We start from the raw sequence: 17245 nt of genomic DNA on the forward strand, positions 1-17245 counted from the left end.
CAAATATTTCCAAAACTGCTAAAAACACCTCCTTCCCACGCAGGCTTCCATTAGCCTCCTGGATGGGAGAGGAGCCACCAAAAGGCCTGTTGACAGTGCCAAAGCTTAATGCGGTTAAAAGCTTGAAGATTTAGCAAAATAAGCAACCAGAAGCTGAGCAGCACCTTATGGTAGTCGGTAAAAAAAGGTCCCCAAGTGCTTCTGGACGCAGTGCAGCTGGTGAGCACCTTGTGATGTCCCGCTGGGCCAGCAGCCTTGGCACGGCCGCCCCGGCATGGCCCCAAACAGAGGCTCACTCACACGGCTCCACGCTGCCTCAAAGCCGTGAGTCACCATCCCTCCTTTTCCTGGAAAGGTGAGGAACAGATAACTTCCAAAAGAGGGTTTTTCCTGAAGTAAGTTTTTTTTTTTTTTTTAAAAAAAAGGGGAAGAGTTGATCGGGTCTTGAAACACGCTTTCACTTCTGTGGTGCCCTCAAGCTTGGGGACATACTTTCTCTGGGGGACATATGAGGGATATGTTTTCATTTATCAAATATATATTTTTTTCCACAATACATTTTATACATTTATAAGAAATAGGAACCTTTAGGAAACGAAAAGGACATTTTCAGAATGAAATACTTTATTAAACCCCTTCTGCAATTCAATTCAGGGGATAAAAATAAGGCAGAACAAAAATAATAATTAAAAAAAAAATCGCCTTGACCTGAAGTCACCCTCTGGAGTCATTTTTGAAGGGAGTTGCTCTTGACCCTGACTCTTGAGACCGTTCCTTTTTTATTTTTAACCCAGCATAGAAAATAAATAACCTCCAGTCACAGAAGTTCATTTCACTTCACCGTTCCAAAACTTTCGAAATGAATCTGGTTCAAACCCCCCCCCAAAACCTAGCCACAGCAGAATTCGGAGTCCCAGCGAGGAGCAGATGTCAGCGCTCGAATCCAGCCTCGTTTCGTTTCCCCTGAGTGGAGCTGCAGGAAGGAGCCGAGCCAAACCGGGAGCGGCGGTGCCAAGAGGGGTTTGTTTGGCTCGCTCTTCACGCTCCCCTCTCCATCCTCAGCCCCAGGAGCTACGGATGCAGCCAAAATCAGCCTTATTTTGTCCATAGGTGAGTAGAGTCAAGCCACTGAAGAGCCCAGCGAGTCCAAGGTGAGATTATGGGGCCAGGAGCTGGGGCAGGAAGCCCTGCTCCCCGCAGCAGCGAGCCCAAACTACCCCACACAGCTGCACTTCTACTTAGAAGTGGGAAAAAAAAAAATCTTGCTAAGTGCACTTAAATTTCATGCTGCCATTTTATGATGTTTACCACAAAAATACTGTTTTTTCTTCCTAAGCACCATATGAGATTAAGTATGTTTCAGTAAAATGCGAAGTCCTAATGAAATCCCATCTCATCTGCATCAGCAAAGGTCACTAACATTGCACATTTATCCACACAAAATAAAACAGTAATAAAAGAAAACCTTAGAAATGCATTTAGCGAAACTGCATTCAGGATATCAGATGATTATGGAATAACAGACTTTATGGATTAGCTGCTATGGCTTAATGCGTATGAAAACACTTGTATATTATTATTGCCATTTCACATCATAAAATCAGGAAATAAATACATAAATATTTTACGAACATATTTATATTAATGTAAGTTATAAATATATAAAGTGATTAAATCTCATTCAAAAACATTTATATTTACCTTGTATATTTTAAGGACCCTTATGCAATACTGACACTGTGTTAAAAATCTTAATTTTCTGTGAATAAACTGCCTTAAGGAAATTAAAATAGGCATGCCTTAAATTTCCTTAGATTAAAATTTACACAAATGATCAGATCTCTATGAATACAAAATCAAGTAAAATGAAATAGCTTTTATATCCTAAAAAGCTAGGCAGTGTAAGGATATGCTGCTACCATTGACACAAACCCAGAGGTCAGGTTGAGTACATTATGGGACGGCACAATTTATGATGGAAAGGCAGTGCCAGCTCACCCAACAGCTCAGAGTTGTACACTGCTGTCCTTCCTCCACAGCATCAGGACAGAGTGACAAGACCAAGCAGAGCTGAAATGAATGCTTACTTAGACACCAAGGACAGAAGTTATATCCTAATCAGATATTTGAGCATTTCTACAAATCTAAGAAATGCAGCAGTCATTTTGTGAACATTTTATAGTTATGCTAATAAAACCAAACAAAAAACACAAATGCAAATGTAAAGTCTATGTTAAAACAGCATATAGGTATTTTCATGTTACATATTTACCTTACACTTGTGTATTATGCTTATAATGAACAAAATCGAATTCACATTAAAAATTTCATTGTCTGAAAAATGGGAGATGTAAGAAACCATCAAGACAAACTGTAACAAAATATCTTAATCCAAAGGCCTGCACTGTGGCAAGGCAAAGCATCCCCTAAACATCCCCAACAGATACTTGCCAATTTACGTCTTAAAAGCCTACAAGAAGAGTTTCACTTCACCATGAGGTGTGTGTTTATTTTCCATCTTAACTTCATCATTCTGCAAAAATTCCTTTTCTTACAAATAAAGCTAATCCTTTCCTTCCCAGAGGAAATACCAAGAACAGCAGGTACATTTTTTTCTTCTTCTTTTTTAAGCAGTCTTTTAGGTATTAGACAGGAGAGTTCCTTCCTCAGACTTATTTTATTCTCTAGACCATTATTCAGTTCCCTTTATTTTCTTCTTATACACAGTGCTACCTGTTGGTTCCGTTTGGGGGAATTTGCCCACCTGTTTCTTCAAAAGTGCTGCTCAAAATCATTGGCACTTGATGGAATAATTATTGCCATGTTTTACATAAAATCCTGTTAATCATCAGGTAAGATTTGTTTTTTTGCAATAGTCTCCAATTGCACGCTATTTCACATTCACCCCTGCTGAATTCATTTTAATGTGCTGGTGCAGGGCGACCTGTGCCACCTGCTGAACTGTCCTGACCTCCAACTGTGCCTACCAGCAGGCAAGCACGCCTGTCCACCGAGCACAACACCCTGAATTCAAACCTATTTTGTATCCCATCAAACACATCAATGGATAAGCTGAACCAGCAGCATGACATAACCTCATAAACCGTACTGGAAAAAAGTCTCTTTATTTTTTTCCCCCTCTAATTTTCTGGTAACTGTGTCTTCACCACATTTCCTTACCGTATGAAATAATTCACTTCGAATCCCTCAGCCAAATAAATGACGCGAGAATTACTGCAGCTCTGTCTCAGTTCTGTGCCTGTATCACTAAACAATACATTGCCCCACAGCATAGGAGTGTAAATCCATGCCTCCGAAAGTAGAAACATCAACCTAAATTATCCATGACCTCATTTCTAAAACATAAACGCATCTGCCTTCGCTCTGCCAAACAATGCCAGCTTTCATTGCTTATTAGCCCAGGTCTCCCACAAACACCTTTGGCACTGTTACCTCACTCCTTAGCCAAGGGAAAAAAACATCTAAAAATATTTCCATTGAGCTATTCCTATGGCCTCCTGAAGCTCTCCCTGCGATTCACAATTCACGATGCTAATGTAACAGCTCTCAGGCGGTAAGCTGAACTGTGCATTGTTGGCCTGCCCAGAACAGGCTTGGTCCCTTGTCTTACCCATGCTTGGTGTTTTTCCTGTTGCATTTACTTCATTGAGATCGCAGGGGTGTGCAGCCTTGGCAGGCTACGGAGGACACAAGTGACGCCAAGGTGGGCTGCTCCAGAGGTGAAGGGCTACTTGCAGGGTAGCAAACGGCCAAATCATGCATGGAGAAAGGTTGTGATGCTGCCCAGCTTCACCATGCCCGAATCCAGCCCCAACAAACTTCAACGCCTGCTCTGAATACAGCAATGACCAAAATGATTCTCACAGTACTAAAGGGATATGGTGTTTGTCTAAGTAATCAGTGTATGTGCATTACAAAATGCATCTGTCAACAGTTGTACAGAGAACTTATTACAAGAACTACACGATTCAACAGCAAGTATACAATATAAAAGCATTTATTAACTTTCATGAAACAGAATATGGCTTTAAAAAAAAATCTTCACGGGTCCCTGTCGAGCTCTCTCTTTTGCCCTAAAAGGAGAATCAGTCTCTCACAGGAATTTGGGAGAAATTCTAGAGAAAATACTTAACCCCAAACCAACCATCTTGTAGAAACCAAATGTGGTATGAACCCTGGACAACAGCAGTCAACTGGTACATGGAAGCAAAACCCCTGCCTCTATAAACAAAGAAAGAACACACATAAAAAGGGGCAGAGATGATTTATCGCTATTACCAGAACTTCTAAAAACTTGTAGCTTTTAAATAAAACATTTGCTGAGTGTGAATAGCACACTGCATAAAACACAGCTGAAGAGATCTGAATGTATCCATCATTTAAAGTCCCAGACCTAGGTTAACCCAATAACGTGTTGTTCTTGTGAATCCATGAATCTTGTGAATCCCTGAAGTATAGAATACTTCCAAGAAAACATCTGTCAGCAGGACGAAATATATATACTTTAATCTTTTAATTCTTAAGCTTTCAAAAATATTTCTTTCATTTTAACAAAGACATCTTTCAAAAGCATATTCCAATGTCGAGCTTGAAGAAAAAAAATCTGCCTTTGTCAAAATAATTTGCACACTTTATTGGATTTTTAAAAGCCTGATTACAGGACAAAACATGCATTAAGCATTTTGCTAAAATTACAAAAACATAATTGCAGAATGTCATTATATTCAAATGGTCATGTCCATAATAAATACCTGCAGCTTAAAAGCAGCTCAGACTTTTTTTTCAAGTGTTTTAGTATCTGAAAAAGGCAAATGTTCTGTGTAATGTTCTTAAAATTCTGGTGTTACATCGCAATGGTTAAAGCAAGAAACAACTCAGTTGAAGACTACAGAAAAACCTTGTCTTCTCAGGAGGTCTATGCTTGGTTATACAATACTAGTCTGGAAACAGCACTTCACCAAAGGTCTGGCAATTGGCTTCTGTTTAAAACATACTCTGCCTCATAACATTCTTCAAAGGATTAAAACATAATTGATTCTGGCAGTACACATGGTCAGCATGATGTGCAGGGGGTTGCCAGTGGACATGGGGCCCTTACATAAAGGGCTGTTTTCTTTGTTTAAAATGGAAAAAAGAGTGGGAGGTGTGGAGAACAGTGAAATACAAAATGACTCAGAATCATAAAACATATTTTTTGAATCAGATTATTTCAACAACTGCATATGCAAATAGAAGGCTTCAAACGAGGGTGGTGGCAGAGCTTCTGAATTGCTGAGGCAACGCACATATTCCTACTTCCATAAAAAAAGATAGAAGCTATAGTTATATACATCCTTCTAAGTATTCAGAGAATATTGCAAGTTGAACTCCAGAGAAGCCACCGGTATCAGTCTGAAAGCGACGGGGAGCGGATTGATCGTGCACTGGCTGGACTGTTGGAGAAAGCAAAGGGATCCTTTTCCTTTTCTTTATTGTCATGTTTATGTTTATGCTTATGCTTATGCTTGTGTTTCTTCTTCTTTTTCTTGTGCTCATGGTGGTGATGGTGATGATGATCACTATGTTTGGAGGAGTTTGATTCCTTACTAAACACAGAGAGTGGAGCTGCTGAGACAGGGTGCATGTTCACCTCTCCTGAAGACTGTTCTTTACCTAAAAGAAATTAATAAAATAGGATTAACAAATATTTAACTTACAGCACTTTCTGAATTGTTAGACCTACTTTATCATTTCAGTGTGCAAACAGAGTCCATTACTATACTGATGCCATTGGTTTCCTGCTTTTTCAGAGAAGGTTCTGAACACGCCATTAATGCTCCTGTAGTACTGACAGCTCTGTAGAGGTAACTCCTTCCTCCCTCAGAACTACAAACGTATCCCAGATCATTAGGAATTGCAAAGAGCTAAGCAATGGCAAGCTACATTGGCTTCCAGAAATAACATTTTAAACACAGTAAGGAGGTCACAATACCGTGAGCAATTAAAATCTAACTGTTCATGAAAACTACCACATGAAGTACACACTGACATACATTGAAGAGCAGTTTTGGGATGTGAACTTTTAGTCAGGAACTAAAGCTCCCAGCAAGAACATATGAACAGTTTTGACACTGAACATCAAAATAAATTAATTGATATTTCAGAATTGCATCTTACAATCACTTTCACCTATTTTAAAGATTATATGAACTTTTGTTCTTAAACAATTATTCCAACAAAGACAATTACACCAACTCTATTAGTGTGTATTTCACAAATACACTAGAACTACTTATATGTTAAGTAAACTCAATATCTGAACTGGAGTAGAAAAAAATTGATCCTTGGCTTCTCATTTTTTGAGCCACTTCCTCATTCTCTCTTCAGAATATTTGGTATTTCGTTATTTCACACAAACTGCAATAGCTTCAAGAGTAGGAACTAAGGCGAAATAATATAAGAATAATATAGTTAATGAGGGGAAACACTTGGAGGGTGGGAAGGCTTGAATTCCTTTAGGTAGAATTTGAATCAAATCATTCACGTTGAAAGTACATGCTTTAACTACTCGGTATGCCTGAAAGCACCATCAGACTTTTGAAGGATATTACTCCTTTAAAACTTTCACAGAAGTAGATTTTCTTCCCTTGAGTATTTTTTTTTTCTTTTTGTCCCCTCCAGTTTTCAGAGAAAACATCCCAGGTCAATAACAGGTAATTATTATATACTTTATAATTGCCTTTTCCCTGTATATTTGCAAACACATTTTTTTTCCAGTGCTTTTTTTTTTTTTAATATCTTACTTTAAGAGCAAGAATGATTCTTCTGTGGTAATACTTTAATCCTGGAAGTCTGAAGAGCCAATTCACTGTATTATGGCAAGCATTGAGAAAGATTTCCATGCAATCTTCCTAGCTTTATCCAAAGATTAAGAATGGATTCAATCAAGTACACACACGGGGAAGTTTTTACACAGTACAGCTGTGTGTTTTTTGAATAGAGGTGGAAAAAAATCTACATCTGTGAGCAGCATTTAAAATTCAAAATAGAAATATGACAGATTTTATGCTGTAAGGATAATCACTGACATTTTGTTTATTTTTATATACAATTCTGCTCATGTTATGGAGGTCAGACTAGGTTACAAGTTTCCTATAGACCTAAATCTCTTATATGGAAATATTTTTTAGACAGCTGTAATTTTGCATTCATAAGAATGATGCAGTAAGTGCATGTTATTGACGCAACGATTTATTGCTAGAACTTGCACTGCCTTTACTTTTTGAAGGGTATTATGGCAGATACGAGGTATGCACACAAATTCAAACTTTTGCTTGCTGTAGTAACTGCTTTTTGCTTGCTTGTAGTAACTGCATTACAGCACTTTTTTGCTTGCTACCTGGAGCAATTCTCAACAATGCAAACATACTGTACTGATGCAAAAAGTTTGCTTCATAATTTAACTATTATTTCTAATTATATTTCTGTTAACGAGCTCCTACCTGTACCTAACCCTGTCCCTCTGATACAGCAGCAGCTCTAGTGCCAACTGCCAGTGGACACAAGGATGCTAACAAACCCTCCTGACATGTGCTCATACTTGTGCAAACCTTCTGCTGTTTATAGCACTACCAGCTCTGCTAAGAAACAGCCTGCATTATCATTTCATAACTTATTTCAGCTAGGTTATAAAAAATCTGTATTTAAAGCCCTTACGTAAAATATTATCTTGAGTGAGCAAATATACAACAGCCCTTTAAGACAACGGGACTGAAGAGGTGGTGATGAACACCTGGAAACTGAAAAAGGCAGGAGATCCTTCAGAAAGGAGGGAAATCTGATCCAACTGTGACTTGAGGGCTACTGACACTGAAGGAAGCAATCAGCATTGGTAATACGGTACAAATGCCAGTAACAAAGTGTTGTTACAGAAATCTGCTTTTCCTGAGCCAGTAGTTAGTACACATACATTTTCTTCAGAGATCACTAAGGACCAAAATCTGTTGTGCTTGCCTTTTTTTTTTTTTAATTGAAAAACATGAGCTACCCAGAAAACATCCTCCTCCTTTTTTTATTAAAGAGTGCTTTGAAATCAGGAATCAAATTCATCAGCCCCAGATGTATGGGTGTATGCAGAATGGATGTATGCAGACTACCGAACTCTGTAAAATGGAGAGACCTGTAAAAAGACCTGTAAAAAGCTCGAAAAAAAACATTTTACAGATGTGTACCTGTCAAACTCACTCTGTAATGAAACTACCTTTAAACTTGCAGAACACTTTTTTTTTTTTTTTTTTGATTTCTTTTAAATTAAATATCTATTCAAAGCCCATGCTAGGAACCTGCCAAAGTAGGAAAACAAAGCTGAGGAGGAGTTGCTTTAAAGGGCATTAATACCATTCTCCTATCAACAGGGGGGAGACCGCTGCAAGGAGGCACAAAGCGTTCCCTCTTCCTGCAGGGAGCCCACTTCCTCCTGGCACAGGCAGCGGGATGGGAACCCGGGTTTCTCAAATAATAGAAACGCACAATAAGGAGAGGGCAAGCCCACGAGCTCACTTCTGAAGTGGTTAGTAGCATTTCTTGGAAGGAAACGCACATCCATGTGTCTGTCCATTTGGATCTCCTTCTGTTTTGGCTGTGCATATTCCAATGTAATTATTGGCTTCTCGGTGTTCCAGCGAGCTGGGCTGGGCAGTTGCTTCAAACCAGACAGGATTACTATCCCCTGGGGGAATGACCATAAACTTTGTATACACCTTGTCACATGGAACTACACAAATGCTGGAGATACCACGAGGGAGAACAGAATATAAAAACACCCATCTCATGGTTTAGTTTTAGAACGAAAGGGTTTTAGATCTTGATAGGCTTTAAGTGATGTTTTCTGTCATGAATAAAAATTGCGGTCAGATAATTACAACATCCTGTTCATCACTTATGTTAGAGCAAGGGTTTTTTTTGTTGTTGTTGTTTCTGTTTTTTAATTTAAGGATCATCGGTGCACAAACAGTGAACAATATTGTTATGTAGAGTTTTTTAGCTAGATTATTTTGTATTGAACCTGTACAGTTTGGTAAAATGTAACTTGAGACTTTAACATGCTAACAAGCTTTCTTTAGATCTTCCAGAAGTTCTCTCCTATACTTCTGCATTTCTGTGAAGAGGGTGGGACACCACAGACTTACAGTCTCTGTTTCTTTGCATTTACAATCTATTTAAAACCACTGGCTTAAATACGACTTTTCCAAATTGACACTTGTTAAAAATGACCCCCCTTGACATCCTGATTTATTCAAATGTCACAGAGGAAAAAAAGAACTTCACAAATCACAGCAAAGGGTAAGGCCCCTGGGTCCAGTGTTCTGGCTGAGGACAGGCTGGTGTTCCACAACCTGACACTGACCACCTTTGGGAAGAAGGTGACATCAACATGAGCATGCTAGCACTTAATAAGTCTCTCCCAGAACCCAAAGAAAGCTTGCTAATGAGAAAAATCACGCACTCCCTTTGACTAGCAGTTGGGCTGCAGCTCTGGCAAGTATTTTTTCTAAAGAGCTAAGACTGAAAATGCTGAAAAGATCTTGAAAACTGTTTTGACAAGTATTGTGTTTTTCCTCATTTCTACTTTCCTTGTTTAGTATTGCCCTGGAAACATCTGACACACAGTGTTTTAATTTAATGTTGTGTTTATGCATCCCTTGAATCATCAATGAAGGGCACACAGCAATCACCGAGTGTAAATATCCCAAGCTTCCAGGCTGCAAGTGTTTTGTCATTTTGTCTTAAGAAGCAGAATTTTCAAATCGTGCATCTCTGAAAAAAGTTACCAACTTTGTCTAGTCGAGTGTTCTTTTAGTGGCCATACTGTAAAACTTAAAGAGTTTGATATTGAGAAGGTTTGACTTAGCTAAAAAAAAAATCTGAGCTTGTGCTAAACATGACTGATTAAATTGGTTCCAAGGTAAAAAAAAATTAACTAGTTCAAATTTACAGATTCATTTGACTTCATAGAATTTTTAATTGGATTTATAAGCAGACATCATTCCTTCTTATGCATGTACCAAAACTATGGACTCTACTGAAGTATTATAAAGACAAGCCAGTGATTTAACTAAAATACTTTTGAAACTGGTAATTGTTTTATTAATTTCCTCATTTGACTTAAAAAAAAAAAAAAAAAAGTTATTTGTCCTTAATAAAACAGCTTAACTATTTGTCCTTAAAAATAGCTCAACTCTGGTGATATTTTTACCATATTTAGTCTAGCATCCTAGAAAACTTACAAGAGAAAAACTACATTTCTATCAGTAAGTAAATTCAGAATACTTTGTGCCTCTAACAGCTCTTAGGTAGTTCACTTGAGTATTTAGCTGGCAGCCTTACCCATCTTCTGGGTTTGAGAGTGGCCAGTTATTTTCTCAGAAAGTCACAGCTCCAACATTACGTTTTTTTAATGAAATAATGTAGCTACCACACTGCAGCCACACACTGATGCAATTCTCATTTATGTTGTCACTTTATCTTACAGGGCTTGTTTGTATTAAAGCTGCTTTCATGGGTTTTAGGATAAAGCCCTTGAAAACACCCTTCCTTATGAAGCACAAAATTAATCACAGTTGTTTCAGTGAGGCAAAATTAGCTAGAGAACCTCAAAACTGGTAAGTTACCAGACTGGAAGCAGTTACGTTGACTTTATTAGCTAAAATGTAAGTGTTTGATAATATTCATGTTAGTAAAGGATATTCTAACAACACAGTTATAACTGCTTTTTTCTCCCTGAAGAGTAAAGCAAAAATCTATCATTGTCAGCGTTGTCCTTTTATCCAAGAAGCAAAGTTAATTTACTTATTTGTCTGTAAGTCTGATGTTCAGTAACTTCTTTTTGACAGGAAGCCACTGACCAGTGGTTGAATTTTGAGGTACAGGTATACATGTAGCTAATTTGGATAACTTAGCTGAGCTGCAGAGGACTGAAATATTTCTACTGGTTAGACTGAATTCCTATTAACTACTCTATTGGACACGTGGTGATGTGCACCACAGGCTCCTACATTTAGACTATATACTTACAACAGCAGGTTGTCACTGAAGTAGTTTCCCTCTATACTTTACAGCAAAATTTGCTCTATTCAAATCATTCCAGGAAAAATTAAATCCACCTAAGCCATTATTTCCTGAAGCTTCAGACAGAAAGACCACAATCCAAACAATGTGCATGACTATGGCCTACATCTTCAGAGTTTTACGTATATTTACATGGTAAAGAGAGTGGAAATTTCAAGTGTGATTATTCTGTAAAAGCACTGAATGAATTAAAAGAATGGTCAAAGCGTTTTTCTGATCTGAGCTCTGAATGCTCAGGATGTGTTCTCAAACCACGCTGCTGCTGAATGCAATCAGAAAAAGGGCTGCCAGCGCATGAAGAGAACATCGCTTATTTACTACTGTACTCACAGCATTTGCAAGTAGCACTGCACTTGGAGATGAGTGAAATGCTGCGAGAGGAGTGAAATACTAAAGTAAATAAAGAACTGTATCATCTTAATCTAATTTCACAGAAGTCAACAATGCATGAGTCACCTTACAGCCTGCAATAAGACGTTAAACCTACTGCATACATGAAACCTAATCTTAAAATTCTTTTGATCTTAAGACAGAGTAGGGCATATTGCTACTATTTTTGATGACTTAGTAGCAAATAAGAATCTGTTTTCATTTTAGAAACATGACCTTACAAAGTTTTAGAGGTTCAAAAGTGGCTAGCATGGTTCTGGTACATAGACAATAATCAAAACAACTTCAATCGTGAATTGCCTGAAGAATGCTGTTTTGTTTTAGTAACTTCTTGCAAAATACTTCGAATCCCATCTAACTATTAGAGTCCACAATTCTATTATCGTAGGCAGGATGCTTTAGTAGGATTAAAACCATTTTCTATATGAACAAAGGTGCTGTAAACTGTACTGAAACCTGTGATCCTGAAAGACTTGTACTGCAAGGCTTTTTTTAACCACCCTTGCAGCATGTCCAACCCCTAACCTTTCATATCCATGAGCAGAAGCCCACAGAGAAAATGCTTTTAAAGGAAAACAATATTTTCCTGGCTTTACAGGGGTTGTATCAACTTGAACAAATCCAAATTAGCATTCGGGAGGGAGAGGGGCACAGGGAGTGTAAAAAACAGAATACGCAGATAGAGCAGCGCTTAGAGCCAACACGAACTTCCTCCTTGCAGCTGCGGTTCACAGGCTGTGCTTGGCTGATGACCTAACACTTCATGTGACATGCGGGGACATAACCCACAGCTGTGAGAGGAAAACTAAGTATGGACCAAGAGCTCGCTGCTTTCCAAGTAAAAGTCACAGAATCGGGGCAGATACAAGATCTCACAGATTTAGTAACCAGATTCTGGGAACATTTCAGAACCTGTACCGATCTGTTTCACCATAATCACTCACTGAAGTGCATCCATCCTCTGTCACGTCTGCAAACAATCCGAGGGTCCTCAGGAAACAATATCTGCGATCCCCCTGTAAAACTGTTCGCAGACAAGTGTTCTATCTTATTTAGGTATGCTTTTATTTTCTTCCATCTGTTTGACATTTTTTCCTCAGGAGTATGCTATTTCCTAAACACTGAACTGCCTTTATTTACTCAGCCTGAAATTCATACATCTCTGCTTCTAAGAAAAATGCCACGAATAAGAAACAGGTGAAATTTTAGAAGCAAGGAGTATCTGAAGTGGAACTGCTTCTAAGTGCACAAACCAAAGAAAATGAAATTAATCTGAAATGTTTTAAAGTAATACTTTTCAAAGGCTTATTGCTTCAAATGAATTCTGTGGAAAAAACAACATTTGTCTCATTTGATAGCTAGGAAAGAGAATGAATTCCAGTGTCCTGAAGGCCTAACAGGCAGAGGTGACAAGGTGGCTCAGCACTTCGATGACACTCGTGGCTTTTCTGCCTGCTGTAGATCTACAAATGCAGCAGTCAACTGGCCATTACTCCCCTCCTGATCAGACTTCACCCATTCTGAATTACAGCACAGAGAATTCCCGAGCACAGAGCTGGCTGACAGAGGGTCCCGTAAGTCCTATTTGTGACGTATTTGGCTGAGTTTTGCTTATGACTTTATATCCCGTAGAGTGTGTAAGTCTAGTAAAGAAATTTGTTGCAAAATATCAAGTAAGAGTTATAAATACTAATCCTCAGTGGATCAGCTTCACACTTGCATGCCCTGGATGTGTCATTCTTTGCCGTAACAGAAAATGTGACGGCTGTCCGTAACACCAAGGACAAAATTCAAAGCAGCTCTGAGAGGTTTAAAGTAAAGGTTCTGTAAAATTAAGCTCCTAAATTCTTGAGAGCAACCCATTTGCCCCCTTCTCCTTTAATCTGCTGGGATGGCTATGATTTAGGGAAAAAGTTGTGAGTTTTCCTATTCTCCATACCTAACAGCAAATCCATCCTGGTGGAGCTGGCTGGACAGGCACATATCAACTAAAGGCCATCTGGAATCCAGACAGCAGACCTCCCTGTGTTTTGTGTCCCCATATGAACTTAATTTGTTAGCTGAGCAATGACAGCAGTTACCTTTTATTCAGAAAAAACAAACCTTAGCGGCTAGAGCATCTGCCAAGGAAGTAAAATCGAAGTTCTAGGCCCTATGGGAGTATGAACCTACAGCTTCCACATCCCTGGCCAGCACCCTAGGCACCAGGCTCAGCAGGATACTCGGAGCAGAACCACCACCAGCCCTCCTCTTCAACGGGGCCATGAACTGCCAGGAACACTCAGGTCACAGGGAAAGCAGATGAGGTCACTTGTCAGCATAGCTAAGGACCTAGTGCTCAGACCCTAGGAAACCGATGTTCCAGATCCTGCTGTTAAGGTTTTTTGTGTTGGACATTAGGCAACCACTGGATAAAAACAGAAAAACAAGCGAGAGGGTAGAGTACCCTGAATCCAACTTCTGGGGCCAAACACTTAGCTTTTACACCCTGCGGGGACTGCAATCTGAAAATCTTAACACCTCATTTTTGGTGTGCACCCAAGATGTTGCAAAAGGTTTGTTCCATGGTCACACTACCTCAGCTTACATCCAGTACATCTGGGAACTAAAGTTAAAAACATAGTCAAAAGGTTTTCAGAAACCAAGACTAACTACTACATTTCTTTGCTGGGACAGGTAAGAAAACAAGGTGGAAGTTCATTAATGAAGGTTTAATTAAATTGCTTATATACACAATACATAAATATTAAATTAATTTAATTTATAAAGGTCTGCCTTAAGGTTTCTAAGAAACATTATTTTTTGAGCAGTAATTTTGTCAAATATTTTATGACAAAGAGAGGTAGGAATAACAACAAGGTTCAGAAATGAAACTGTATTTTCAGCTTTAAAGAGCCCTTCTAAGTATCTTTGAGGCTTGCAAATTTCTTTCAAACTACTGATGTTAAGCTACAAGTCATAAGATTTTTTTTACCTGATGTCTTGTTTTTTTTTTTTTTTTTTTTTTTTTTTAAGATAATCCTCAAAATCATTCTTCTTAAAAATCATACCTTCTGCAAAATAAATTTCACCCAAGCATTTGAGGTTCTGTTTCACTTTTTTATTTTATTAATTCCTTAGCTTTTCATTGTTATAAGCCTGACAAATACTTACCTGACTTAGATATGCATGAAAACACACATGTACATAATTACCTATAAATACACTGAAAGCTAAAGAATGTTCTTGTGCACCCTTTACGTATTTCCTTGAATTCAGCTAACATTTAACTCTTACCAACAACCAAAACAGTCGAAAAATTCCTATTATCATTTGCCAATAAATTTATTCATACCTGGTGTTGACGGTCTCTCCAACATATTCAAATGATGGTAAATAAAGGCTTGACTGTCATGAACCGTGTCCATATCAATCTCCTCCTCTTCTTGAGAGTTTGAGAACTATGGTATCAGGAAAAAAAATAAGCAGATGCTAATAATTAATTCTTAGGAACATCACTTCATAAAATTTTCTTTTTTTTTTTTTTTTTTTTTTTTTTTTGAAGTAAACTGGGGGTGAGAGGGAAAGAAGTGATATCTACCACTGCTAAGGAATAAAAATTCAATGAAATTAAAAGGCGTCAATGTCTACCCTTCTAATTTACCGTGAAGCTGTGTGAACAAGAACATTAACTGTCAACTTCAGTTCCTGCCAGCCAATAAAGAATCTGATGGGAAATGATTTTGCCAAAGTAAGCGTAACAACTACTGTACACACATACACAACATGTCTTTTGTTTGAACACAGCTTTAAGGAAAGTCAGCAGAAGCCATTGCTGTTATTCCGAATACTCTGCATATTGTGCAAGTTGAATTTCCATTTCTTACTCTGATTCTGAGTTTGACTTTACTGTCTTCATTCTTCTCTAGTATTTGCCCTGGCTCCAATGGAGACCCGAGTGGCATATCAGCCTTCCTCTTCACCCCCTGCTGATGACCAGAAATGCTGGATGCTGTTTCCTTAATAAGATGATCATCCTCCTGAAGCAGCATTAAAAGATCAAAATTAGAAGATAGCAAGAGCCATGTTTCAGCCTAAAAGAGCCCTGATAGCTGAAAACACTTCTGAGTAAGTGGGTGATTTGAACAAAGTTTTCCCTGTAGTTCTGGCAAGAAGTATTTTCTAAAACCCTGCATGGATTTGTGCCAACCTCTCCTACAAACATGGTTTCTCTTTACTTCTATTCCTGCTCCCTCTGCATATCTAGCATTGGCATCTTTTCTGTCCCTTCTCACAATCATGGTACTGTTGGTGTGCAACAACATTTGCTGCCTCTGAATAGCCTTTCTATAAATCTGTGCCTCTCAGACTCTCCTCATTCCAAATCTCTTGAAAAACTGTGATAGCCTCTGATCTATGCATGGGATTTAGCTAAATCTTCTTTTAATTAGCTTTAAATGCCAATGCTTTCTTTGTTGAATACAAGTCAGAATGAGCGATTATAGCCTGGTATTATTTTTGATATCACAGCAATATTTATAAGAGAGTTAAACTGTTTTGTACATTACTGCTTAGATTAACAACACAAACAGGATCAGAGGAATATAAAAATAGCAGGAGAGTCTAGTAAGTTACACAAGTAGTCATTAAAACAGGAGACAGGTGTTCCAACAAGTCTAATACGCAAAATAGAGATGGAAGATTAAGTGCCCATAGCAGCAAGCATTATTAAGCACTAAAACCTAGATAAAAACCTTATAATGGTCTCTAAAGAGCACATGATGCCCAACTGCAACTGCTCTTCCCCTATTACACAAAGGGTATTCCAACCCCACAAATTCTTGCCCTGAGCAACTGAAATTTTATAAAGTGGGTGACTCTCACCATCCCTAGCACGTTCAGCATCAAAGCAGTCTATTAGACTGATTTTAGCTCGCTTGTGCTCTCAGAATATACTGCTTTAAAGAACCTAGTTAGCCTGATGCATTCTATCACCTGTTTATTCTTCTTTTAACCTCAAATATGCATTTCCCTCTTTTATTCCTTATTATTTAACCCAACACACTGCTGCTGTGAAACGCTTTTGATTTAAGCTTTGGCTGATGCAAGAGAGTGCCTTTGTTTTGTATTTCTGGTTTGTTTTTCTATGAGGAAACTCGATTCCCTGAATTTTCGGTGTGTTACAGTGAAAAAGATCACCTAAGCAAAGTAAGTCGTAGGAGAATGGAGATGAGGCCGAGGAGAAGACACAAAGGATGAAGTGTGCATCGAGGCTTATACTAATGCCGTAGGCAGCGCTGCTGCTAACAGAAGCAGCCTCTTCCCCTTTCTCAAGTTTCTGTCCTGGGCCACCACAAGCATTGGTATAACTGCATGATGAACTAACTAGGAAACTGATTCAGCAGGAAATATCTGTTCATAAAATCCTATTTTTCAACCAGATCCTCCCCTGATCCAACTCATTATGTAGCAACAACTGTACTAGCAAGAGGGAGAGGACAGTATAGGAAAAAGAAGAGTTGAGAGGATATTTTTGATTAAGACAGACTGCTAAAGAAATTTTGGATGTCCACTGAATTGCAGCCTAAAAATCTGGCAACAAAATGTCTCCTGTTATTTAATTCTGATGTCTGTGTGTAACAAATAAGGATTTACTACACGTTCTGCGGATATGTAGGGTAGCTCTACGGGTATGACTCCACCATCATTTTCTCCCCCTACTGGTAACAGCCTGCAAGGTACTGTGATA

The 17245-nt window shown here is 38.5% G+C and overlaps 1 protein-coding gene and 1 long non-coding RNA gene across 2 annotated transcripts in view; one reads left to right on the top strand and one right to left on the bottom strand.

Annotated features, from left to right (window-relative positions):
• The first annotated feature begins 899 nt into the window (after positions 1–899).
• Positions 900–4539, top strand: LOC311431743. Its single transcript, XR_014689623.1, has 2 exons — positions 900–1110; positions 2728–4539. It is a non-coding gene; the product is annotated as an uncharacterized lncRNA (long non-coding RNA).
• Positions 4003–17245, bottom strand: part of TAF2 (TATA-box binding protein associated factor 2) — a 56997-nt gene continuing 43754 nt past the window's right edge. The window contains 3 exon segments of the mRNA XM_084509553.1: positions 4003–5673; positions 14852–14957; positions 15384–15536. Coding sequence (XP_084365679.1) covers positions 5408–5673; positions 14852–14957; positions 15384–15536 — 525 coding nt within the window. The 3' untranslated portion in view covers positions 4003–5407.

This window comes from Aythya ferina (assembly GCF_964211825.1).
Source record: "Aythya ferina genome assembly, chromosome: 2".
In the NCBI taxonomy this organism is placed as follows: domain Eukaryota; kingdom Metazoa; phylum Chordata; class Aves; order Anseriformes; family Anatidae; genus Aythya; species Aythya ferina.